This window comes from Corythoichthys intestinalis, chromosome 21 (genome assembly GCF_030265065.1).
Source record: "Corythoichthys intestinalis isolate RoL2023-P3 chromosome 21, ASM3026506v1, whole genome shotgun sequence".
Taxonomy (NCBI): Eukaryota; Metazoa; Chordata; class Actinopteri; order Syngnathiformes; family Syngnathidae; genus Corythoichthys; species Corythoichthys intestinalis.
The window spans coordinates 22,847,332-22,875,109 of record NC_080415.1 but is presented as its reverse complement, the minus strand read 5'-3'; the positions used below and the strand labels follow the sequence as shown (position 1 = coordinate 22,875,109).

General features: G+C 39.3%; 1 protein-coding gene across 3 annotated transcripts in view; it reads left to right on the top strand.

The window, feature by feature from the left end:
• Positions 1-27,778, top strand: part of LOC130909140 (zinc finger MIZ domain-containing protein 1-like) — a 175,233-nt gene that overhangs the window by 110,568 nt on the left and 36,887 nt on the right. For 2 of the 3 annotated variants that reach the window (XM_057825258.1, XM_057825259.1), the window contains 3 exons: positions 5,376-5,494; positions 12,656-12,769; positions 18,860-18,965. In XM_057825258.1, coding sequence (XP_057681241.1) covers positions 5,426-5,494; positions 12,656-12,769; positions 18,860-18,965 — 289 coding nt within the window. In that variant the 5' untranslated portion in view covers positions 5,376-5,425. Of the gene's footprint in view, positions 1-5,375; positions 5,495-12,655; positions 12,770-18,859; positions 18,966-22,884; positions 24,614-27,778 lie in introns of those variants that run through there. The other variant, XM_057825260.1, reaches the window with a different exon arrangement.

Sequence of the window (27,778 nt, the reverse complement as noted above, 5' to 3'; positions counted from 1 at the left end):
GCGACGCCTTGGTTTTCAGGGTTAAACAGGCAAATTAAAAATAATTCGGGGGCTTAATGCACGATGAATCTGCCATGGCAGCATATAGACATATTGTTCTATCAAACAACAGTTGTTTTGGCTTAAAATACAGCAGTTTCTTTTAAAGAGGAGTGCAAGAGCAGAAACTGCTTTTTCACTGTTGTCTGTGTTTTCCGCCATATATATCTGTATTTTTCATCTGATGTTTGTCTTTAGCGTCCAATATTTTTTCTAATATTTTGTCATATTGTTTTTTAATTTGTAATATTTTTTATTAAATATTTTTGTTCATCTTTTTTTTACGATTATTTCTTCATATTAAGTTCTTTGACCTTCAACATTTGCAAATGTTCATATTTTTGTCTAGTTTTACCTTCTGGCTAATGTTTTTATGTATTTTTCATTTATTATTTCTCTATTTTTTCAAAAAAAAAATTTTTGCCAAAAACCCATGCATTATTATAATTATTTTGTTTGTATCTCTTAAAGCAACACGAGGTAACTTTTCAGTTTTGGTCAATTTAGTGACACCGGTGGACAAAAGCGGTAGTGTTTTTCATTTCGGAAGACTGCGTTTCCCAAAGCACACCCGCACATTGTTGTAAAATCATGATCTCGTGGTCGCCTGCAGATGGGTTAAACTACATTTCAGTTTCCAGTGGCTGTATGAAGAATTAATAGTAATGAGGTAATGAATCCAATTGTCGCTAAACAATAGCATATGACGGTTAGCAACCGTGTGGCTTAGTGTGGCTAGTGTGTCAGTGCTGACGAGATCGGTTGGCGAGTGAAAACCGGGCCAACATTTTGTATATTTTTAGTTTTATTTTAATAATTGTCATTTTTTTCATATATCTGTGTATCCTCGTTGTGTTACATTATCTTGATCCCTCTGTGGTAATGTTTAGTTTTTTTTCTACACTTTCTTTCCATTTTCTTTTCCACCTTATACATTATCATTTGCGCGGGATACGGGAAACAAAGTCTTGTAAAGTGGTGTCATCAGGGTTGGTGTCAGTGAAGCAAAACATTGTTTTAGCTCCAGAGGTGAGCTGCGAAAAGCCCATTTGAAGAGCTCATCTGTCAGGAGGCAATGCAGGAGGCAGCCATGCAGAAGCCCGCCATCACCCTTTTGCCCCCACCATTCACTTCCATCCCACCTCTGATTATAAAGCGATAATTTCTTCCAATCCTCCTTTGGCGCTCTGTCGCCTCGCCGCCATCCTCCACTGCCTTTCGTATGTGTTCCCAGCCTTGTTTTTATTACACTTCCCACTCAATACACGGATTTAAACCTCCCTCCCCACCTTGAATCCATCTGCTTTTGTTGTGTTGGTTCTACTTGTTGGAGGGGAGGCATTTTATTCTTTACATGTTCACATATTTGATCATTTGGTCATTATTTTTTTTTTACCAAAACAACCAATTAAATCCTATTAACACCAGTATTGTTTTTGGCGGCCCGTTTAATTTTTGTCCTAGTCATATTTTAGTCATTTCAAAAGGTTTTCGTCTAGTTTTAGTCGACAAATTCTCATACAAATTGAAACAAGCTGACGTAGTGCACGTGTAATGCGAAAATGTCACACATTGTGAACATATGACAGAAACGATGTTTTTGTCTCAGTCGTTTTATCAGACGAAAACTGGCATTAATCTAATCATGTTTAGTCTCCTAAGCCACGTTTTTATATCGTCAATGTCACGTCATCGTCCTGAAAAAATTGTTTGTCAACGAAATGTTTTCTTTTTCTTCATTGTTGACGAAAACAACATTGATTAACATTAAACTAGGACCTAGAAAAAAAACTTTTTACCAATTTCAACCGTTCCAACTTCTTCAATCTTCAAATTCATGCTTCAACAAAAAAAAAAAAAAAAAAAAAAAAAAATCTATGTAAGGTCACGTGGGATTTACTCGAGTCATTGCTTTCATGCATGGAGAGATATCCCGGGAATGACGTGGGATGGCCACTCGGCACTCTCTGCGATGTTTGTTTACCGGTTTTTGTCTTACTGAGAAGAAAGAGAAAGTGATGATCAGCCCGCCATGATATTTACGTCATCAGCCATCCTGCAGTGACCCGTGAATTTAACGCCTGTTCTCACGCACACCGCTTCACGGGAAAGTCCCGGACATTATACTTAGACGCGACTGTAAAAATCCGCGTCATCTCCGTGTCAGTCGGTCGGGAAATTGCTTTTACATATCAGGGATGGCCGTTTAAATGCCGGGATTTAAACAGTGTTCAGGTGTACGTGAAAGGTGCGGTCATTATTTTTTTACCGTAAACACCCCAAAATCAACAGGGAGTGACCCAGAAATGTCCCACAGTCAACTTTAAGACACTCAAAATCAACAGGAACTGACCCAAATCTTCCCCAAAATCAACGGGAAGTCATGCAAAATCAACAGGAAGTGATCTGGAATTGTCCCAAATTCAAAAGCAAGTGCCCAAAACCAGTTTACTTGGCAACGTGAAAGCAATGCATTATAAGTTCTTACCCAAAAAATTTATTTTCTAGTATATTTGCAACTCTTTGATCAGTATGGGAACAACAGAATATATGGTAACCAGTAGAGGTGGGAATCTTTGGGCACCTAACGATTCGATTACGATTCAGAGGCTACGATACGCTTATAAATCGATTATTGATGACCCCCACCCCCAAGCTATTAGCTGCTTTTAATGTTAAGTACATTAGTTCAAAAATTGTACAAAAAAGCTTCTCAGGCTTAAATAATGACAATTTCAGTAACAAGTTAACAGTTCAAGCAGTAAATACAATAAAAAATATATATTTAAAAAAGTCCCAATTCTGTATCAGCAGCTTTAAATACATTCAATGATTTTAATGTTGTGAATCAACTGTTAAAGTTGTTAAAATTGCTCCCGTTTTTGCATTAGTTCCCTTCTGTCTACTTTCGACATGTGAAGATTTTAAAACTGTTTTAAAGGTAGATTCAAGTCAAAAATTTTCCGATTTAGGAGTATTTTAGATAAAAAGTTAATTAGGTTTGCTTGGAAGGTTCGCTAGAACAGCCTTCCAGGGTAGTCTACTGCTTTAAGATGGCGGACGTTTACTAACGCTGGCAAGTCTGTCATTTCGCATCTAGTTTTCTATACCTGTGCTGCTAACGCCGTCGAGTGTCATTTCACATCTACTATAGTTCTTTATACATATGATATCTACCATAACATTACGTGGACGTAGTTTGGAGTGGCTGTCGGCAGCAGTCAGGTATTATTGTTTTTTTTTTTATGTATCGGCATTCGTTCAGCCAGAGCCGTGAGTTGAGCTTTGTCATTACCCGGGTAATGACAAGCATGATGTTTACTCTCGGTCCGTCCCTTATGGGTCCCGAAGACCACGCTGACTGTTTTTCAATTCTGCTTTACTTGACATATTTCAATAATCTGAATTTGGACGTTTGTGAATCTTTCACAGCCGAATTGCGAATAATCTAAGAATATGAAATTTCGGACACCTAGAGTAACAAGTTATCTGGAATCATGATAATGTCATGTGAGAGGGAGGTGTCAATTTGTGGGGCGTTGTCTATTTAGGGTAGGGGTTTCTTTGAGAAATTGCGTCTTGAGTTTTGTCTATCGGGCAAACAAAAATAGATGTCCGATCCATTTGAACTAGGAGGGCCTAGCAGTGATCATCCGACTGGACATCTATTCCCGTCAGTGGCATTCATTAAGCTAAAAAGGCTCAGTTAGCAAGCAATTGAATAGACTTAAAACAGGAGGGCTCAGAAGCAAAGTGGCGGGGCCTCCCCAATAACTTAGAGGCGACAGGGAGAGGTAGAGAATGAAGGGAAGGGCAGAGGGAGACGCTCATCAATAAGCACAAGGTCGGGGATGCGGCGGTGGCGGCGGCTCGAGTTAGAAACGCCAGGCAAGGATTTGTGGAGCTTGTAAAAAGGCTTAAAGCAACACCTCTCCAACATCATCACCGTCACATCACATCACTCACGTGTTGGAGGGCCAGGGGAGACCCCTGCTGGCCGTTTGAGAGGATTACACAGGGCATTGAAAAGAATAGCCATGCCATATTTACCACTATCATACTCCAACCCCCCCCGCCCCCAACAAATTCTTAATAGCTTTGTATTTTTGTTTTTACAGATAATATGTATTTTTTGTTGAAGTTTAGTATTTTTTTTTTTAATGCATTTGTATTTTTGGTCCAATATGTTTGTAATTTAAATTCCTTATTATTGGGTATATCAATTTAGTTTTCTCAAATACTTTGAAAAAACATTTTTCTACTATGTAAAAAATATTCTGTACTTTTTTTTCTCCATTAATTTGCCGTTGTTTATTTTACCGCCTTTTTATTTGTATTATTATTTTGTTCCCAATGTTTATGATAAAGTCAATATTCTTAATCTTTTCCGTTTCTAAAATCTTTTTTTTTATTATTTGTGTTTTTAATAATTGTTCTTTTTTTGGCGGGGTGGGGTGGTCTGATATTTCTTAATTCTTTGCTTGTTATTCTTTGGTCATGTACACATTTATTATCTAATTTTATTAGTTGTCTGATAAAAGCATTTTAAAATGATATTGGATTATATTGATATTGGTTAGTCATCATCGGTTTTGGGCCATATGCATGTTGCCTTCAAAGTTAATATAGAAGCCTTCTGCCTTGGTACATGGGCTGGTCACAGCTTAGCACAGCATCTATGCTTAGTGACCATTAGATGTCTCCAAACTAAGATGCTTGGGATTTGTTATGTAACCATTATCATTATTAAAGTGGGGCATCATAATGCAATTAGCCATCATTTTTGAAGTCCACAACCGCATTTATCGGTATCGAATTTTTGGAGTTGGACAATATAGGGATATCGGTTAAAAAGTCACTATCAGACAACTCTAAATTTCATACATTAGTCCTTTATTATGTGTATTTTTTATAAAATATTTTTCAATTTGTTGTGGTGGGACATTTTTTACTTATATTCCTTTCTGTGCGAATATATTATCTAATTTTATACAATAGTCTTCAATCTTTAAATACTTTTTTATAATACTTTTATTTCTGTGTGTATTTTTACATATTTCTGTTTTATTTGGGTGTACAGTAGCTTTCCCTATCATTTGACATTCCACCTAATATTTCTTTTGTGTGTATTCTTCCCCTTATACATTTGAGAGCCACGGTCACTGAGGGCTCCTTCGGGGGCAACGGGCCTTGTTAAAGGGTTGTCAGGCTAGCTAAGAGAGATGTCGTCCTCTGGGTGCTCTCTGTGGTCGCTTGTCACCTGCCAAAATCAATACCTCCCATCTCTGGCGCGCACACAGAACGGCCCGTGACGACTTATGTCCTTTGTGTTGCAGTTTAATGGCTGGCAGGTAGAGCGCCAGGAGGCCAACGAGGGACAATCAACATGAACTCCATTCCGTCCATGGACAGACACATACAGCAGACCAATGACCGGCTGCAGTGTATCAAACAGGTGAGCTATACCGACCTCGCATAAAGTCAACTGGTATCGTGGTGAGAGGCGACACGCCGTATTAAGTAGCCTCCCCCTCCACCAAAACCCCTTTGGACAGGGGGACAAATTAATTTGGTTGCGGTGATGATGAATTACCGCCGAACAGGATGATAAAGTGGAGGAAATTGGATGGTGCCAGCCTGATTGAATCACTCGCTCCGGAGCGAAATCAGAAATCATTATGCTGCTAATTTCGCCATGCTGTGGAATTAAGCTCATTTGATTCTTAAACAATGGCATCGGTGAATGATTGTTCCGGCGCCATTGACGTCTGATCATTCTGTTGTGAATTTGAAGGAGTTTATCGATAGCAGACGTTCATTCGCTGCCACCCTCCCTCTTCAAACAGATTGGGCGTCTAAGGCCGTCAGTGGCAGCCAATGCCAGGGAATTTCACATCATTTCCTGTTGATTTTCGGTCACTTTCTTTTTCCGTTTTGGGGCATTTACGCGTCACATCCTGTTATTTGGGGGCATTTACAGGTCCCTTCTTGTTAATTTTGGGTTAAGGACAAGGAAGTGACTCAAGAATGTTCTCAAAATGAATAAGAAGTGTGTCAACATCATTTTTTTAAAACAGTGAAACCTTTTTAAAATTATGTATCCATTCTTGGTGGTAGCGTATCGATAACCTTTTGGGCTACAAAGGATCGCGATATATCACCTTTTCGATATATTGTCATTTAGCCCGTCGCGATATGCAATAAGTCAAATAATCGCACGGTACTGTAAATAAAAATGAGGTCGGTACTTTTTCCGATGTATCGCCGCGTGCGTGCATGCATTCGTGCGTGCCTGTGCTGTTGATTGCATATGAGACTCCAGTTCCTTTCACAAATGTTTATTGGTCTCTAACACAGCAAAGAATCAAAGTTCAGACATACAAAATAAGGAAACACACCCATATTAAACATCGTAAAACGTTACGATTTCTACATTGAGGCTAATGGAAAAAAAGGCAATGTACAGTACTAGAGGTGCAACAATTAATCAATTACAGCCAACTAAACGACATCTATTTTTATAACCGATTAATTGTTTAGGACCTTCTTCACCTTAAACTTGTCTAAATTCTTGAAATTATATATTATATATACAACTTTTCGTTATTCTATTTTTGTTAAGGCAACATAGGACATGAACCGAAATCTGCTTTTACTTTGGAAAACAACAATTCACATTTTTCTGTCTAGCGTCTAATATGGCTGCAACAACGAATCGATTTAATCGATTAATAAATTACTTGCCAGCGAATTTGATAATCTATACAGTTGAAGGGAATCATAATCCATTTTGTCTTCATTGCTACTGACAACATGCCGAAAACAACTTCCAGGTAAATTGTGAAGGTAATTGAAAGAAGTGACATTTATCCGTATAATCGATTAATCATTTAATCAACTGTCATATTAATCGATTATGAAAATGATCGTTAGTTGCAGCACTATACAGTAGGGCTGCAGCTATCGATTATTTTAGTAGTCGATTAATCGATTAACTAGTTTGTTCGAATAATCGAGTGATCGGATAAGGAACATGAAAAATTAAAATACCTGAGCTGAGCCTCAAACGGTATTAAATAAAAATAAAAAACAGGATTTATGTACAACAAAAGAACATTTGGCTAACTTACATAGCAAAAGTCTGCGAGCTTAAATGCTATAAAATGCTAAAATTTTTTTTGTTTTTTTTTGTTACAATGCTCTTAATGGTTCAGACACATATTCCCACAAAAACAGGTAATTATGCCTATTAACTAAATTATGAATGCATAAAAAACATTAGTTCAAACAAAAACTTAGCTTATGTTGGTCTTAACATGGAGCAATTGGATTTAGCCATGTGAAATGAGGCAGACCAGAGGGCAGTGTATCCACCCTAATCAATAAAACTAAATGCAAACACTTTCAAAACAAACCATTACAACGATACTTTAATTAAACGAATACTCAAGGCAATAAAATTTAATTTGACTATTTTTCTCTAATCGAATTCTCGAGTTAATGGATAAATCGTTGCAGCACTACTATACAGTACTAACCATGTTAGCCTGCTATAAAACATTGGCGGTCTTCTCCAAACTTGCGGGTATAAAAGGTGATGCTACAAACATCAACGTGTAAATAAAGATTTCTGGAGAGTCTCACATACTTCAGATTCTACAAAAAGAAAACATAAAATAGGTTTTAAATGACACCAATTATGAAAAATCTAAACGCAATCAATAATTTGGCTTCAAATTTGCTAACATGTGCACGTTGTAGGACAAGATGACAGTCATTTTGGATCAAACGTACATTTTTAATGGGCCGTAAATGGCAGAGAACAAAAATGGCAGTTGCTTTCTTACCTATTTCATATTCTGCACTTAGCTAGCTTTCAAATGACTCATTATACAGTACATTGTGTGGTTTTTTATGTTTATTATTTTAAAATACTTTATGTTTTATTTGAGAATAACAATTTATTGCATTTTTCTGACAATAATATTGCATACAGTCATGTGCCGGTATGAGATTCTGACGGTATGATAACCTTAAGCAAAAATATTGAGGTTTCACGGTATCGCAGTTTTGCAATTACGGCTCTAAAATGTGTTATTTTGAGATGCCTGGGTTTAAAAAAAAAATCCAAACAACATATTAGCAAATTGGAACATAGGTATAATGGAAAGCTAAAATAAATGAGGGAAAAATACCTTAATTAAATAAATTCAGTCCTATAGGCCTACAGCCACAGCTAAATATTATTACCATCAGAACAAAAATATATGAATCATTTTCCATAAAAACCAAGTACTCGTATCATGTTTACATTGTACACACACTCGCTCTCTCAACACAGAAAGCAAAAAAAACACCACAGGCTATTACCAAAATTATGTTGAACATATGTTTACAATGGCGGAAGACAAGAGTAGGGCTAATGTTACAGAGGAAACTAGTTAGCAGTCTTGGCATGGTAATTAGCCACGTTATCTGCCTCGCTAACAAGCTTACGTTATAGTACGTTTTACCACCGCTAGACACAATAAACACGTTGCCGTTTTATTTGTTTGTTGTTTGTTTCTCAGTGTTAATTTTAATTCTGCATAAAGCGATGGGCAGTATCCACATATATATGAAATCACATTGGAGGTATTGCCTCCTCTGGCGGCCACCCACCGCAAACATGATTTACATGTCGTTTGGCCCTCCTCCTCTAAGCCGCGGCCGTCTTAACTTTTTTGTAGCTAAAGTACCATATTGGCCCGAATATAAGACAGTGTTTTTTGCATTGAAATAAGACTGAAAAAGTGGGTGTTGTCTTATATTCAAGGTCTCGACATTATACCCATTCACGATGCTAGATGGCACCAGATATCATTGAAGCGATGTTCTGTCATGACAGATCTCAGATAGATAAAATATAGCTAATACCTCAGGAACGGTACGACGGAAAATTTCAGTGGTTTTGAAATCGTGACATTTTCATACCACGGTATACCTTGAAACCGCTAACCAGCACGTCTAGTCGCATATCAACAATAATTCATGAGACAATATCTCGCGACAGGTCCAATTGTCACACCCCTACTCTAGTACATGCCTGAGACTCTCATACTGGAAAAAAAACAACCTTCTTACGCCCACCAAAGTAAGCCTCACTGAAAAACCTTACAGCTGTTTTATGTGAGTAGGATATTAGAGAACTGAAGTGTGGCAGCGAATGAAATTACCCTCCCACTTCAAATGGATTGGGCGTCTTTCGCCCTCGATGGCAGGGGATTTGTTAATGTGCTTGAGTGATTGGTTGAGCCAATGGTCGGGGACTCGGGGGGGTTGTGGCATCTGTCGCGTGGCACTGCCAAGCTCTTCCCATGGTGACACCCAGCGCACTGTCGGTGGTACCGATTGTTCCCGGTGAAAAGAACAGTAATCACTTCAAGGCCAAGTGTGTCTACATACTGGCCCAATCCGCGCCACTCCATCGCGTGCGCTTGTCTGGCTTCCACGCTCGTCTAAATTTAGCAGATGTGGATGAGGATGCTCGGAAACGTCACTCTGAGCAGAGAATCCTAAGCTTCAGCTTCTGTTACCTTTGCTTGGACTCGTCCCGTTCTGGGTGGCCACCGCGTTTCAGTGTTTTCCATCTAAGCCTATTTTTGTATACGCCTTGCTTAAACATATTAGAAAAGTGTCATCGTGGATTCCCCCATGACATCTATCAAACTGAAGGCTGCCTCAAGCGCTCTGGCAGTTCTAAATATATATAAATATTCCAGAAAAGAATGAATTATATATCCAATCAAAAATAATTACTTAGATATAAATAATGTTTATTACTGGATGTCGTCTATGTGTCCTTTAATATCCCACATCTCAGAATTACAAAAAAAAAAACAACAACCTATTTTACTGTATTATTTGTACTTTGTCCTGATATATTTTTGCAAATTCAATTAAAGCAACACTAGGTAACTGCCACACAAAAAAACTACAAATGTGCATACGTCACTTCCCCCCTTCATTATAAAAACGGAAGTCGATACTTTTCACTCGCTGGCAGGGGTCAGAGGGGGTAACCACACGGTTGCTAACTGTCATATGCTATTGTTTAGCCACAACTGGATTCATTACCTAATTACGTGGGTCGGCAACCCGTATTTTGAGAGCTGCATGTGACTCTTTAGCGCTCCCCAAGTGGCTCCTTGGAGCATTTTCAAAAATGTTGGAAAATGGACAAAGATGGCTGAGGGCAATATAATGTAACGCTTGCTAAGTGAAAGCTTGGCAGCGAAAATAACACAGGAGCCTTAGCGCTTTTTACCTCCTTTTTTTATTCCTCTTTCCGCCATCACACCAATGCAAAACAAACAACAACTATATACAGTGGGGCAAATAAGTATTTAATCAACCACTAATTGTGCAAGTTCTCCCACTTGAAAATATTAGAGAGGCCTGTAATTGTCAACATGGGTAAACCTCAACCATGAGACAGAATGTGGAAAAAAAAAACAGAAAATCACATTGTTTGATTTTTAAAGAATTTATTTGCAAATCATGGTGGAAAATAAGTATTTGGTCAATACCAAAAGTTCATCCCAATACTTTGTTATGTACCCTTTGTTGGCAATAACGGAGGCCAAACGTTTTCCGTAACTCTTCACAAGCTTTTCACACACTGTTGCTGGTATTTTGGCCCATTCCTCTATGCAGATCTCCTCTAGGGCAGTGATGTTTTGGGGCTGTCGTTGGGCAACACGGACTTTCAACTCCCTCCGCAGATTTTCTATGGCGTTGAAACCTGGAGACTGGCTAGGCCACTCCAGAACCTTGAAATGCTTCTTACGAAGCCACTCCTTTGTTGCCCTGGCTGTGTGTTTGGGATCATTGTCATGCTGAAAGACCCAGCCACATCTCATCTTCAATGCCCTTGCTGATGGAAGGAGATTTTCACTCAAAATCTCTCGATACATGGCTCCATTCATTCTTTCCTTTACACAGATCAGTCGTCCTGGTCCCTTTGCAGAAAAACAGCCCCAAAGCATGACAAGCATGTTTCCAGCCCCATATTTCACAGTGGGTATGGTGCAATTCAGTATTCTTTTTCCTCCAAACAAGAGAACCTGTGTTTCTACCAAAAAGTTCTGTTTTGGTTTCGTCTGACCATAACACATTCCCCCAGTCCTCTTCTGGATCATCCAAATGCTCTCTAACGAACTACAGATGGGCCTGGACATGTACGTTCTTCAGCAGGGGGACACGTCTGGCAGTACAGGATTTGAGTCCCTGGCGGCGCATTGTGTTATTGAAAGTAGCCTTTGTTACTGTGGTCCCAGCTCTCTGTAGGTCATTCACTAGGCCCCCTGTGTGGTTCTGGGATTTTTGCTCCCCGTTTTTGTTATCATTTTGATGCCACGGGGTGAGGAGGGAGTTGGAAGTCCGTGTTGCCCAATGACAGCCCCAAAACATCACTGCTCTAGAGGAGATCTGGATGGAGGAATGGGCCAAAATACCAGCAACAGTGCGTGAAAAGCATGTGAAGAGTTACAGAAAACGTTTGGCCTCCGTTATTGCTAACAAAGGGTACATAACAAAGTATTGAGATGAACTTTGGTTTTGACCAAATACTTATTTTCCACCATGATTTGCAAATAAATTCTTTAAAAATCAAACGATTTTCTGTTTTTTTCCACATTCTGTCTCTCATGGTTGAGGTTTACCCATGTTGACAATTACAGGCCTCTCTAATATTTTCAAGTGGGAGAACTTGCACAATTAGTGGTTGACCAAATACTTATTTGCCCCACTGTACACTGGCGGCTATGCAGTCCACCAATCGGAGTGTCGCGCTGGGGCACCATTACACCAATGGCGCATAGATTACCGTGCCTATGACAGACCCGGTGACGCTACAATATTTTTGGTTTTTCAACATTTTGGGTTGCGGACCCCTGCCTTATTACTATTCATCCTTCACACATCCGCTGTATACAGAAACGTCGTTTGATCCATCTGCCGGCGACCGGGACATTATGATTTTATGACACTATGCGCTGGTCCTCATGAAAAATGCAGTCTTCTTTAAGGCAAAACACTACCGCTTTTGTCCACCGGCGTCGCTAAAATCGACCAAAACTGAAAAGTTACCTAGTGTTGCTTTAAAATAGAAGTCAATTCAAATTTGTAGTTTTATTTAATTAATTTTTATTATGTCATGTAATTGTTTTCATTTAAATATTTTCAATTGAACTGTCCATATGTGCGTTCATGATTATATCACATTTTACAAATTTTATTAAGTAAAATGATTTCATTCTGTCCATCATTTTACTGTGTCTATTTCTCAAGCATTTTTAAAAATTAATTTTAGTATATTTTTAATTTTATTCTTATTTGAATGAGGGCAAAAACACTAACAGCTGTAATTTATTATTAAGTATTATTAAGTATCATGACTACTTTTTCCATTGACTAAGCTGTCCAGAAACGTTATTGTAATAAAATTTATTGAATGAAATAATTCAATATGTGGATATGCAAACGCTTCAACTTCCATTTTCAGTACTCTTTTCCACCAATATGTTATCACATGCTCTCCTTCAACTTATTTGCATATTTTTTTGCACCTGCTCAGCACTTACAAAATCCTGCCAATTTCCAAACGGCGGCGACCGAGCTGTTGGACTGGTGCGGCGACCCCCGAGCCTTCCAGCGCCCCTTCGAGCAAAGCCTGATGGGATGTCTAACGGTAAGCCTACAGCTTTCCAAGAATGTCAAACTGCCGAACGAAATACATTTTCAAGGAAAAAAAAAAAACACTTACGACTTAATGACTATGTTCCGACTTATGTGGACAGCAGATTTGCAAACATTTCAAACCCAAGTTGAATCATTGACACAAAATACCATCTTTGTTTTTAAACACGCCGCAACTTAAAGCATCAAACAGCACCCGGGCCCTTTTTATTTCAGGAAAGGTTCATTTGGGAGAAACTGCCACCACTGACAGATTGAACGCACTCTTGTTTGTGTTCTGGAGTGCCGCTGCAAAACCCCCGCTAGCTGTGTGCAATTAAGGTGCTGAAATTAGAAGCGCCACTTGTAACGCTACAATTACCATTTTTGCATTTTACCATTCACTAAGTCCAGATGCTAATTAGGTAGCCCCAGTATATCTTGCAAGATCCTCGTGTAAATAAAGACCAAATACTGCATACGACGTGGGTTCGGTTTGGTGACTATATTTATGGGAGATAATCACACGGTGTCACGACGTGCTGTCGAGGACATCAATCAGGACTACCACGCGCACACATCGCTGAAAAAGTCTTAGACACGTTTGAATCGCTGTCATACATACTTCAAAAGCTCTAATACACATTAAGGCAGGCACAAACGATTATTGTGATAGCTGACTCATTTTTTTTGCATGGTCGGCTATGAAAATTTGGAATTGCCATTGAGTTCTTATGTATGTGATCTTAAAAAGGTCTTACAAGTCTTAAAGCTCACATAAGGCTGTCATAATTAATTTGATGAATCAACAACTATTCAATTATAAAGATAATTTTGATAGTTGATTATTTGTTTAGCCTTACAGGTAGTCCCCGGTTTAGGAACGTGTTCCGTTTCTGTGCTGGCGATGTAACACGGATTTCTGCTTAAAACTGAATTACCCCCTTAAATACCTCAAAACACAGTCTAACTTAAATATATATAGGGCTGTCAAATTTATCACGTTAATGGGCGGTAATTATTTTTTTTTTAATTAATCACGTTAAAATATTTGATGCAATAAATGCATGGACGGAATGACCCGTTCGTGCATTGCCTCAAACAGTTTACAATGACGCCGTTTTAGCACATTGAGAGCAAAAACTAACAGTCATGGTTTCCCACCATGTTTAAAAAAAAAAAAAAAAAAAATTTAAAAACTTTAAGGCCGTTTCAAACTAGCGGCAACCTATTCATTGTGTATTGTAATTAGAGATGTCCCAATCCGATATTTGGATCGGATCAGACGCCGATATGGGCAAAAAAATGCGCATCGGTATCGGATCGGAACACGGGAAAAATTCCGATCCAGACTTCCGATCCAGTTTTTTTTTTTTTTTTTTAAGTCCGGTCCGGGTTTTCCAGCGCACTGATTTACATAATCCATTCCAGTTTTTGCCTAGGTTTCCCTAAAATCCGTTCCGCATTTTTCGGCACACCTTCAACACACTACATTTACATTACCGTCTCCCAATTTACCGAGAGAATTTATCGGTAAAAATGCCAGCTATGTGGGATCATTTCACCTAAAAGGACGACAAAGACGAAGAGGCAGAGAGCAACATATGCCACAATAAAGTCAAGCATAGTGGTAAAGCTCTAAGTTTTATTGCAACCAACCTAATCAAGCATTTAGCGAAATATCACCACAAACAATATGAGGGGTATGTTAAGAAAACCGAAGACAAAAAGAAAGGTCCTACGCAACTAACACTGGCAGAAACTTTTGCTATGCGTGACAAACTGGCACTCGACAGTCCCAAAGCCCAGGGAATAACAAGAGTCATTGCCGAAGAAGTCATTCTGGATGACGAGCCATTATCTCACGTGAGTAAAGACGCACCATTTAACACGCGATTCGGCCGCTGAAGATTCGAGAACGATTCACAAACATCCAAATTCCGATTATTGAAATATGTCAAGTAAAGCGGAACTAATACACAGCGCGGTCATCGGGACGCAATGCGCAAAGTAAACATAACTTGTCTTAGACCCGGGTAATGCCAATGCTCAACTCACGGCTTTAGCTCAACTTATGCCGCTGGATAAAAAACACAAAAATACCTGACTTCTGCTGACAGCCGCAACAAACTCAGTCAACGTCGTTTTACTGGAGATAATAGATATCATATGAAAATAGAACCAGATGCTACACGACAGACTCGACTGCGTTAGCAACATTTAAGTATGGAAAACTAAACGGCCGCCATCTTAAAGCAGGAGACTTCCCTAGTAGGCTGTTGTGAACCTTCTAGGGCTGCAGCTATCGAATATTTTAGTAATCGAGTAATCGACTGAAAATTCTATCGATTAATCGAGTAATCGGATAAAACAAATATATTTTTAGGTGAAGAGCAATTATAGATATACATGAGAAAACAAGACATTTTATCATTTTCAGTCAATCAATGTCTTTATTTTTGATGTATATTGTTGAAAACAGCCAACAATTGCATCTCAGATGTAACTAGAATTTTAAAAAATGACTAATTCACTGCTTTCACTCAAAAAACCTTTAGATCTTATTTATATATATATACATATATATATATATATATATATATATATATAAACACACCTAAAAATGCCTTTACGCTTGATAACACACATCACTTAAAAGTTAGGATTTTTTCCTACGTTTTTCAATTAAATTTCTATTTGTGTCAAGCCATTTTTAAGTTCTAGTTAAGTTTTAAGTTAGTCTAAACTGTAAGTCCTGATAGGATTTAAGTTTTTGCACTGTTCAGAATAAATGTATGATACAGGCTGTATTGGAGCACATCAGGGAGTAGTGCTACTTGGTGTTTTATCCAGCAATGATTACTGAGCTAAAATTGATAGTTAGCATTGTTGAGTTTTTATTTGACATGCTCATCACTCCACAACGCTATGTTATGTTATAGCCTGTATGTAAGACACGTTAGCCACGCATCGAAAGCGGTCTTAATTAATTGAAACCTAGCCCTCCGCAGTGCTAACGTAAGGTGAGCTAGTAGTGACAGTAACGTTAATCTTATACAGTATATTAGCGTTTAGCGCTCTTTATTAGCGCTTAGCGCTCTACTGCTTTAAGATGGCGGCTGTTTGCTAACGCTGCCCAGACGCGGCCTAGTCTGTCATTGCGCATCTAGTTCAACATACATGTGATCTCTATGAGACTCACTGGACGCCACCTGCAACTAACGTAGCATGAGCGGGCTAGTATTTAGCAACGTCGGCGTCGTTTGTAGCGGTTGTCGGCTGCAGTAAGTTTTTTTTTTTGCTTCTTCCTCTACGCACGTGACATCAGCGCGTTGTCCCGCATTAAAAGTAGTCCGAGCAAAACGTGATGCTTAGAGCTGTCAAAATAAACGATTACTCGAGGTGAATAAAATTACTCGGATCAATTTTTAAACTCGAGTTACTCGAGTTGCTCGAGTATTCGTTTCAGCTCTAGAACCTTCCAAGCAAACCTAATTAATTTTTCATCAAAAATACTCCTAAATCGGCAAAATCTTGACTTGAATCTATCTTCAAAACAGTTTTAAAACTTTCACATGTCGAAAGTAGACAGAAGGGAAATTATGGAATAACGGAAGCAATTTTAACAATTTTAACAGTTGATTTGCAAAATTAAATGAATTGAATGTAGTTTAAAGCTGCTGAAACAGAATGGGGACTTGAGTGTTTTATTTACTGTTTTAAAATGTTAACTTGATACTGAAATAGTCGTTTATTTAAACCTGAGAGGCTTTTTATACAATTTTTGTAACTAATGCACGAAACATTAAAAACATCTAATAGCTTGGGGGATTTGTGGGATTTTCCACTGAGGTTGTTGGTGTGTTTTGCTTTTTTAAGACAGTTTACAATATTATTTGCCCGTTTTACTGACTGACTATGCCATTTCTGTTTGCTATTTATAATGTTTTGTGTTTGTCACTGAATAAACAGGTCAGTTTCATGTTACCAGCCGTTGTGTGTTATTCAAACTCACCTAATTCAGCTGGCTAGTTGTTATCAAGGGTACTAAAACTGTTTTCAACATGAGTCTGACAACTAAGTAAGGAGGCTAAATAACTTTAAACTTTAACACATGCTCAGATAGGTCGGTATCGGTATCGGCCAGTATCGGTATCGGATCGGAAGTGCAAAACAATATCGGTATCGGATCGGAAGTGCAAAAACCTGGATCGGGACATCCCTAATTGTAATGTCCGTAGCTCCGCGAGGCCCCCTTAAGAGACGATCGGAGGAGGAGGAGCTGTGACGTAGAGGGAAGCGAGATAGCGGTCGCATGTCACAGAAGTCCGCTGTTATCTTGTTATTGTTTTTCTTTATTATTGTTGCCACAATAAAGTGGGTAAGCCAGTACAGACTCCTCTCCTTCTTCCCCCCATCCGGGGCATTATAATATTTTGGATTATCAACAACGCGTTCAATAGCAGAGGGGCAGGCGTACTTATTATATCTGCTACCAGGCTGTTTCCGCGGACGGATATACACAATCACGGCTGATGAAACCTTGATAAATGTGCTCTTTTTATCCAAGTTTCGCGAGCTCTGGGACACTCGAAAAATGACTCTCATACTTCTCCTTGCTGAGCTAATTGGTACCTCAATGTTCGTTTGTGTGGAAATGTAGTTCACAAACAACAACAAAAAAATATTCACCTTCTCACCGAAACTAGTAAATCTCTTTACACGGCAATTAGAATTTCCCCTTACTCCTTGAAATGGATCCATTACAAGGGCATAGGTTTGGTCTCAATATTGGTAGGGACGATATAACAGCATAACCTCCATGTACACTTTTTGCTGGGGATGGACATTACCATAATAAGACCCAACAGATTGGGTGAACGGGGGTCAGGGCTACATTTCTCACCACCAATTTGAACCTAATTAATTGATAGGCTAAATGATCAATGCAAAAATAAATCTGTATTGACGTACCAACTTTCACACTGCAAATTTAGAACGTTTTAATACGATGATTTTTCTGAAATCTATTCGACTAATTTTCTCCATCTTGTTTTGAGTGTTAAAGACTAGTTAACAGATTAATGGGTCAGATTATTCAATTTGCTTTAGGTAAATATTACCATTTGTTCTTATTCGATCGGGTCCGATCACGTCATTTTCAAAGTATCGGAATCGGCAAAAAAAAAATCGGACATGCCTTTTTAAAAAAATTTTTAAAAAAAAAAATTTTTTTATGAAATCGTTTTCTGATTGTATTTAACATTACAGACATAATGTGTTACACTCTTCCAGAGTCTGTAGTTTAAGCTTAAGGTAGGGTTATCAAATTTATCGCGTTAACGGCGAGAATTAATATTTTTTACATTTATCACGTTACAATATTTATCGCAATTAACGCATGCGCTGCACGACCCACTCACGTATTGTCGCGTTCAATCTATAATGGCGCCGTTTTATCCATACTGTATATAGAGCTAAAAGGCAGCGTAAAATGAGTAGAGTAAATTTTGGCAGCCTTTGGAGCCTCTTTTTAAATGGCTAAAGCCTTACAATCCCTCTCCCAATGATTAGAATAATCGTGGGAAGCAATGTGGGGAAGAAAGGTAATAGTTGACCTTTTTCTTAACACCCTATGTTATTTCCCAACGCAGAGAAGATATATCAATTGGTACCACGACGCAGTCATGGTTGCACTTCCCATCATGCATTTGGGCAGAAGTTAAATGGCTACAGTATCATCATTTACTGAAAGCTCAACAAATACACTAGATGGCAATATTTAGTCACAATATACAAAGTCACATTTATCCTTTAAGAATTACAAGTCTTTCTATCCGTGGATCCCTCTCACAGAAAGAATGTTAATAATGTAAATGCCATCTTGAGGATTTATTGTCACAATAAACAAATACAGTACTTATGTACTGTATGTTGAATGTATATATTCGTCCGAGTTTTATTCATTTTTTTCTTAATGCATTGCCAAAATGTATATGATCGGGAACAAATATCGGGAATGATTGGAATTGAATCGGGAGCAAAAAAAAACATGATCGGAACAACCCGACTAAACAAGCATATTTTTTTGCTGTTCGATTAGGTGGTTAGCCGCGTCGCGGCACAACAAGGCTTCGACTTGGACCTCGGCTACAGACTGCTAGCCGTGTGCGCTGCCAACCGCGACAAGTTCACGCCTAAGTCTGCAGGTAAGAATTTTTTCTACCCCGCAGTTTCCAAAACGCATCGGCGTCATCACCCGTCACGCTGATACTGACAGTGAAAAAGAAAGTGATGATATCCATCATCCCGGTTGCGGCTTAATGTTGTTATCGGGGCGACGGGGAAAAGCTTGCCTTAGCATGTCGGTAATGAAGACGGAGAGGCTGTCAGTGGATAGCGAGATGGTCTGATTCGTGTTTTCCGTCCGTGTCGGGCCTTTGTGGAGTTTGTGCATGAGAACCTGGAGAAAAGCCCTTGCGTGGCTTTTCTCCGGGTTCTCTGGCTTTTTCTCACATTCCACAAACACATTTTCGGGAGGCCGTCACCAAGGAGGTTGTTAAGGTGCCTTCACGATGGCCCTTCAAGCACTATCCCCCCGTAAGGCCCCAGGGCCAGAACCCGTTCCCCTGACACCCAGTGGAGCCGTTGCCGAGCGACCGGAGTCACATGACCGGGACTTGAAACGTGGCTCAACTAAAACGGCGGGGGTGTCCGAACTTTTTTTTCCCCTTCTAGACTACAGTTAGCTTTCTTTAAGGACAACCAGCAATGAAACTCAATTAATAGGCACTTTTTTTTTTTTAATCAACCTTGTGGACATCAAACCATGTAACAATCAGTTTTTAGGTTTTGTTGCATTTCTGACACGCCATCGGAATTAATCGGTCATGTAAAGGCTGGAAAAATCAATACTCGCACCTTTTGTTCATTAAGAAAAAGCCCATTTCAGTCTATCGTTTGGTGCTTGGATGTGCAGAACTTGTGGAAATAAACGCCGATGGAGGCGAAAACTTGATTTAATCGGCGACAAAGCGCTCGCTTTTTTCCGATATGCGTGTCATACTTAAGCGTAATTGCTTTTTACTGTTGAATGGAGCTGCGCTTGACAAGATGAGAAAAGGCCACGGTGTAATTTAGTGAGTTGAACTGATAGCTTGAATGGATGCACTCAGGGGAAGGGAGTGAGAGGGGGAGGCCCCACAATGCACCGGGGCGGAGAAGGGGGGGATGGGTGCTAGTAGTGACCTCTTTGTGAGCGAGATTAGCCCGTTCTATTAATCCCTGATTACGTGGGGGGCATCACATCAAAGTAAGGGGGCGGGGCTGAACACAACCCCCCATATCATCATTACAGAGTACACTAGGAAGAGATTCATTTGGGGTCCATGAAAAAATAAAATGTGTATGGGGTGGGGGGGGGTTAATCACTATTTTCTTTCTTTTTTTACCCCGAATGGTACACTCCCAATTGTTTGCGCCTCAACAGGCTCTTGGAATTCCTGGCTTCTGAAGAGTGAAAGGACAAGGGGGGTGTAGGCCAGACAAAGTTTGGTACAAACGGGCAGGGTAAACATGCTTTTCAGCGAGGTAATTGGTCGGGCTGAGGCTCGTTTATCTTTCTCGCCGAACACCCTCCGATGGTTTGTCAAAGTTGACTACTCACCGTCACGCAGCTACCTGGTTGCGACGGAAAAATTGTGATTCTTGCAAAAACGTGGTGTGATTGTCAAGGGAAACTACTGAAAAACTTCATTTCAAAACTCATGGAGAGCGAATTTTAATTTCATTTGGAAACCAATTTAATTTGATCATTGGCCGCCATTGACAAGTCCAACTTATTTGAACTGGACACCAATACAGTGCTAGGTCATAAATCAATACTTATGTGCAAATTTTTACCTTAAAAAGCTTATATAAGCTAGTTCAGAACTTTGAAATTCATGTCTCGTATTCATTTTTTTTCTTTTAAAAAGTAATATGTAACAGGTTTGTGTTGATAAGAGTGCCAATTACCATTTGTCAATTACAAAAAAACTGAAATAGGAAAATTGAAAGAAATTTTTACATAAGCAAGTCAAACACACGCTGCGTTCTAACGCCAGATTTAGGTGGAAAAAGGACAAAGATTTTGCTGCATACAACCAAGCAGGAGTGTATCAAGAGTTATTTGGTCGAGGATTCAAGGTAATCATTATATAAAATAGCCCCATGCATGCACTTTGAAACGTTGTGGGAAAAAATGCATGGAAAAAATTAGCAACACTTTAGCTCGAAATATTTATGTAAAATGAATGATAACTGCTTGGTTTTTTTTTTGTTGCTTTTAACCAATCATTTAGGTACGCATTTATTTACAGAATTTTTAACTTAAAAAGCTCTTTGTTTTGGGATGGCCCCCACGTTGGATTTACACAATAGCGTAATTTTAGCTCGAAATATTTACGTAAAATGAATGATAACTGCCCGTTTTTTTTTTGTTGTTGTTTTTTTTTTTGCTTTTAGCAATCTAGACTGTTCTAAGTTCATATCTATAGAAATTGCAGGATGTACGCATTTATTTACAACAGTTTTCAACTTAAAAAGCTCTTTGTTTTGTGGTGGCCGCCATGTTGTATCCTTACACAGTAGTGTAAGTTCACATTCAAAAGATCAGGTAATTTTCGGCCAACTGCCCGATTTTTGTAAAAAAGTAGTACTTCAGACATTACTGCGTCCATACAAAAAAAAATTAGCCTTTTACGTGTTTTTATTTTATGTAACATTTCAATCAAAAAACGATGAGGGCCAGATAGCCGGCAAGACGTGCTGAGGCAATAGTAAAATCGGAATTTAACCTAAATAATTGTATGAAAATGCAAATTTTGCTTTTGTTAAGTAAAATTAAAATGGTTCTGCATGCTTTCCTTAAGTATTAAGTTTCTGATGTGAAAATTGAATGATTTATTAGCTGTTGAAAACTCGCACTAGATAAAAAAAAAATGTAGGTTGCCATTTTGGACAAAAACTTGTATGTTAAATATTACTATTAGTCCTAAAAATATAGGTGATTATCCCTGCATTTTGTGATTTCTGTGCATCTAGCGTAAAATTTGAGAATTTTATAGCCATTTTAAGGTTTGTTATACTTGAAAAAAAAAATCAGGATTTTATTAGGGAACGACTTGGAATTTTTTATGTCGCTGCTCATGGAGACTCATATATTTATAACTCATGAGGAGTTTTAGGTCGCTAGCTGCTTTGGTTTTGAACAGATCAGCCCCGAGCCCCATCAACTTATCGTGAAGTCTATGACCTAGGTTTACCCGTTGCGGGGGCAATTAGCTTGACGTCATTTCTGCTGAGTCATGCATATCCCATTTTCTTTTCTACTAAATTAAATGAAATGGATTTAAAGTGCCACGTTCAATTACACTTAAAAACTGGGAAAATTAAAAGAATTTTATTCAGGTCGACCAATGATTGGTGCAATTAGCTTGATGTTACTTCTGCTGAATCATGCATTTTCTCTTTTTCTCTCTTCCATAAAATAGCGGAAACGTTCTTAGTTAGGAGCGGCGCTATTAAAATTAAAGCTACAGATTAAAGGTGAAGATTTCATTTTAAAAAGATTATTGTACAGTGTCTGTACCTAGGGCGTAGGTTTGGTCTCAACATAGGTAGGGACAATATTACCGTAATGCACATAATGCAAACAATGATCCAAATAAACGAAGGCTAGCTTGACTTCGTCGTCCCTTGTGGAGGCTGGCCTGATCGCAGTAGTCTTGCAGATTAGCAATTTAAATGTTAATGCTAACGCTGATGCAGGTCGGACTTTCAGTAGCAAAATTAGTGGTGTTTCCCCCACTTCCACAATACTGAGGTCTTTTTACATGACATACAGTGGCTGCTGCTGGCCGGAAAATTTTTTTTTTTTCTAATATCTCTCCTCTCTGAAGGGGACAGAGGAGGCGGCATGTTGTCGACATGAATCTGTCAGGGCTGTGTGTGTGTCTTTGTGGCGGGACGGGGAGCTTCAAGTCATCAGCCAACCAAATGTTCTTTTGAGGGGGGAAAAAAATGGACCGGCACATTCAGCAAGTGAAAAGGGTATTGCCGTAATGCACATAATGCAAACAATGATCCAAATAAACGAAGGCTAGCTTGACTTTGTCGTCCCTTGTTGGGCTGGCCTGATCGCAGTAGTTTTGCAGATTAGCAAGTTTAATGTTATGCTAACTCTTATGTAGGTCGGACTTTCAGTAGCAAAATTAGTGGCGTTTCCCCCCACTTCCACCACATTAACGTCTTTTTACATGACTTAAAGTGGCTGCTGCTGGCTGAAAAAAAAAAACACAAAAAACTTCCAATATCTCTCCTCTCTGAAAGGGGTGGAGTAAGCGGCATGTTGTCAACATGAATCTGTCTGGCTGTGTGAGTATGTGTGTGTGTCTGTGTCGGGACGGGGGGCTTCAAGTCATCAGCCAAACAAATGATCTTTTGAGATGGGAAAAATAGACCGGCACATTCAGCAAGTGAAAAGGTTATTACCGTAATGCACATAATGCAAACAATGATCCTAATAAACGATGGCTAGCTTGACTTTGTCGTTCCTTGTTGAGGCTGGCCTGACTGCAGTAGTTTTGCAGATTAGCAAGTTTAATGTTAAGCTAACTCTGATGCAGGTCGGACTTTTAGTAGCTAAATTAGCGGTGTTTCCCCCACTTCCACAACATTGACGTCTTTTTACATGACTAACCGTGTCTGGGCTGTGTGAGTGTGTGTCTTTGTGGCGGGACGGGGGGTTTCAAGTCACCAGCCAACCAATCGTTCATTTGAGGTGGGGAAAAATGTACTTTCAGCAAGTGAAAAGGGATAAATGTAAATCGGAATACAATGAAAATAATTCACTTCATAATGGTAGGGTCTATTCTATCATTACAACAACGTTGGTGGGGACAATTTGAGCATCCTGAAAAGTTGGTAGTGTTATGTCCTCACCATCCCAATGCAAACCTACACCCTTGGTCTGTACAGTGTACTATTTGTATATTGCTGTCAAAGTTAATCTCTACATAGAGTTGAAGCCGTTTCCATTCATTTTATGTGTTACATTTGAAATACAAGCCAGTCACCACGAGTCGAGACAATAGCATTTCTAGCAACAGGAGGCGAGGAGGCGATCTCATTGCATGAAAATTAATTTGCACTTAACCAAGAACGAGTGTAGCTCATTAAACTCTTGTTTTTAAGCACCCTTGCGCTACGACAAAGCAAATGCGCTCGTGACATTTGACGCCTCGGGTGCTTGCTTGTGTACATGTTACTAGAAGTGGTATTATTTTTCTAGTGTAATTATTTATCCAAGCCTCATGAGCTCTAATTGGCCCCTCCCTCCCTGCTCATCAGGAAGCCGCACCAAAGTGAACCCGCCTCCTCCTTCTGCATGGCCCTTCTTTAATTACTATTTTGGTGGATTAAGTCGCCCGCGAAGAAGAGTCACTATCATTTTTTTCTGCTAAATGTTGCTTTTTAAAAAAAAAAAATTAAAAAAAAGGAATGGGACTTGGGGATGGGGGGTTTGTTTAACTGGAGCAAGGCCAAGGCACAGACCGTCTCGCACATTAGGCACCACCCCCTCTCTTTGCAAGTTTGAAATGTGAGCTGCCTACGTTTTTTTCCCCTTCCTTTTCTCCTTCTTCCCCTCCCCTTGCCTGCTTTTGCCTCCCTGCCTCCCCGCCCGCTTGCCTGCCTGCTGGCGAGAAGTGTCTGCTGGTGTAGTGAGTGTGTGTGTGTGAGTGAGAGGGGATGTGTGTATCGGGAGAGCGTGCAATGGATCACTAGACAGAAAAAAGGAAGCCACATCAATACCGAGGTGAGGAGATAAGCATTCTCTTGACTCTCTCCTTCTTCCTTCCTTGTCTTGAAGCCTTCAACTGCTTTGGTGGAATCATTTGTGAGCCCCCCCTCTCCTCGGACTACAAACATGGCTCCTCTCTCCTGTTAGTTATTCCTCCTGTGCCGTGTTATTCCCTCCAGGGTTCTCTCTAGGGTATTTTCTGTGCACGGGAGCCGGTGGCAAGTATAGCAACGGCTCCATCTGTGATTGGCGTTGCCTTAGCAAGCCAGCCATGAATAATGGATGTGCATTGTGCAGTCAGTCACTGGACACGCCGGGAGTGAGAGAGTGAGCTAGAGAGGAGGCACTGCCCCGAGACACTCAGGGAAATGAGGTGGTAGGGGGGGATGTTGAGCAAGAATGTGACGGAGAAAGGAGGGAAAGGGCTTTAAATGAGCTGCCGGCATCACCGGAGCGGAGATGAAAAGGCGGCGGAAACGTCGCCCTTTGTCGAGTCGTGTTCTCGGGGGTTACAAATAGAGAAGTAAACCGGTGTCTGGCTGGAGGGCGGTTTTTACGCCCTCTCTCGGTGGCAGTGGCAGAAGTAAAGTGCTAGGAGATACTGAAAAATGCTCGGGTAGGCAGTTTTTGGCTTCGGTTTCAAGTGACTGTCAAGTCATCCAGAGGCAATAGTTTGTCTTCATTTTAGGAAAGTCTTTCTACAAAAATAGGATGTCAATAGTTTTTCTTTTTAGTAAAGTGTAAGAATAGTTTGCTTTGTTTCAGGACACTATAATATCACCTGTCTTCTTTGAGCCTCGATTTTAGGATGGTCCAACTTCAAATACAATATCAATGGCGCGCTTTCTTTTTAAGAAAGTGCAACCCTTAATGCTTTGTCTTCTTTTTTGGAAAGTCCAACTTGGTTTTGAAAGTGCACCATAATAAGTGTGTCCTCTTAAGAAAGTGCCATAAATTGTGTCATTGTTTTAAGTAAAACATGAATGGATTAAGTTCTTCTTGGTTAAAACATCACTAGTGTGCAACATCAATCGTCATTTTTTTTTTTAGAAAGTCCTTTGTCTACTTATTTAGAAATAAGTGTATCATCTATGTAAGACTGTACAATATCAATGGGGTGCCTTCTTTATAAAGGGAACCACAGATAGAAAGACTTAAGTAGTAGTTCTTAAAAGATAAACGTTATAAGTTAAAATAATTTGATATTAAAACCCCTCTTGATGTTTTCGTTTTTATACAATTTGTAAAATTAGTTTATCCAGTTGGTTGCCATTGTTGTTGACGTCGCAGGGCGGTGATGTCACATGGTTATGCTGCCATGCTTCCAGGGTATGACTCTAGCGACGTAAACAAGTCATCTGTTCAACCCTTTCAGTTTGAACCCAAGAGGAACATTAATGAGCATGACAACACTGTCGATATTTCACACAACGAGCAGCAAAAGCAAAATGAACAGGAAAGACGGGATGAGACGAGAGTAGGACAAAACCGGTGTTATGCCAAAATGTGCTACATCGGCGAAACGCCCTGAAAAAAGCAAATTTGACACCCAAGTACTACCGTATGCTTTCAGCTTTTTTTATTTAGATACATACAAGCAGAACATACTAAAGATGCCTTAAGAAAATACTTTAACGTAGTAATATGAAATAAGAGTGGTTTAAATATGCTACATGACTAATGTGGTCAACAGATCAACAATCTGCCTTAAAGCTACCACAAGAAAACACAATGCTTAAAAGTATGAGAGGGAAACACATGCAAAAAGGATTTTGAGGAATGAATGATGAATGAAAAGGTAATAAAAGAATCAGTAAAAACACAAATGGTAAGTACTCGCCGCTTTTAACCGATGTGCACATGTGTTGGACATCTGGCCGAGTAGAAGGAATTGCAGTAACCCGGTAGTGTTCGTCTAGTGACAGTGACAAACCACGTCATCACCCCGAGTGTCCATTGCGCACATAAAACATGGCGCCCTCTGTAGGTAAAAAAATGTACAAAATATTATAGATTTTTTAAATCAATGGCAATATTTTAAGTGTTTCTCATAACATTTTAGTAAAAGAACAATTGTGGCTTACTCGAGCCTAAGAGTCTAAATACGAGGTTCCCTTTAAGAAAGTGAAACAAACATCAATAGTGCGCCTTCTTTATAAGAAAGTGCAACATCAATCGTCATTTTCAGAAAGTCCCACCTCAATTTGTCTACGTCTTTGGAAATAGGAAGTGTGTCCGTTTCCTCTACGTAAGAAAGTACAATATCAATGGCGTGCCTTCGAATTAAGAAAGTGATACTTCAAAGCTTTGTGTTCATTTTTGAAACGCGCAAGCTTGACATGTGCTGATTACCGGTTTCAAGGTATACCATGGTATGAAAACGTCAAGTTTCATTTCTGCCATACCATCCCTACGGTATTAGCTACTTTTCATGTCCCAAAAATACAGGGAGAAATCCCTCGCTTGGAGCTGCAAGGCTCAACCCTCCCCCCCGGCTGTTGCTCAGTGTCAGTGAGTCAGCTGTGCTACACGATGGCTGGAGGAGGTGAAACTCCCCTCATCGAAGAAAACGAAATTGCTGGTATGGGAATACTACGGCTACAGAAAAGTTACAGACGGCCGTGGCTTAGAGTTGGAGGGCCAGCCGACATGTAAAACATGTTTGCGGAGGTATTGCCGAGGAGGCAATACCTCCAATATGATTTCGCATTTATACAAAAATGAAAGGTTAGTAAACACTGCCGTGAACGTTTCCCACAAGCTACAAGAGTTAACTCATGCGTGTTTAGTGTGTCTAGCGGTGGTAAAACGTGTAGTTTTTCTATCTAGCAACTGTGTTGAGAAAGAGTGTGTGTATAATGTAAACATGACACGAGTCATACACATGTGCTTTTTACAGAAAATAGTTCTTTTTATTCTGATGGTAATAATGTTGAGCTGTGGCTTTAGGTTCACCTTTAAGACTGCATTTATTTTAATTTTATTTACAATATTTCAGTTATATTTTTGTCATTGTTTTTTATTTTAACTTAACATTATACTTATGTTCCAATTAACTAATATGTTTTTAAAAAAATAAAAATCCAGTTCAATGGATTTTTATTTATTTATTTATTTTATATAACCCAGATATCTAAAAGTAACACATTTTAGAGCTGTAATTGCAATACGTGATATTTT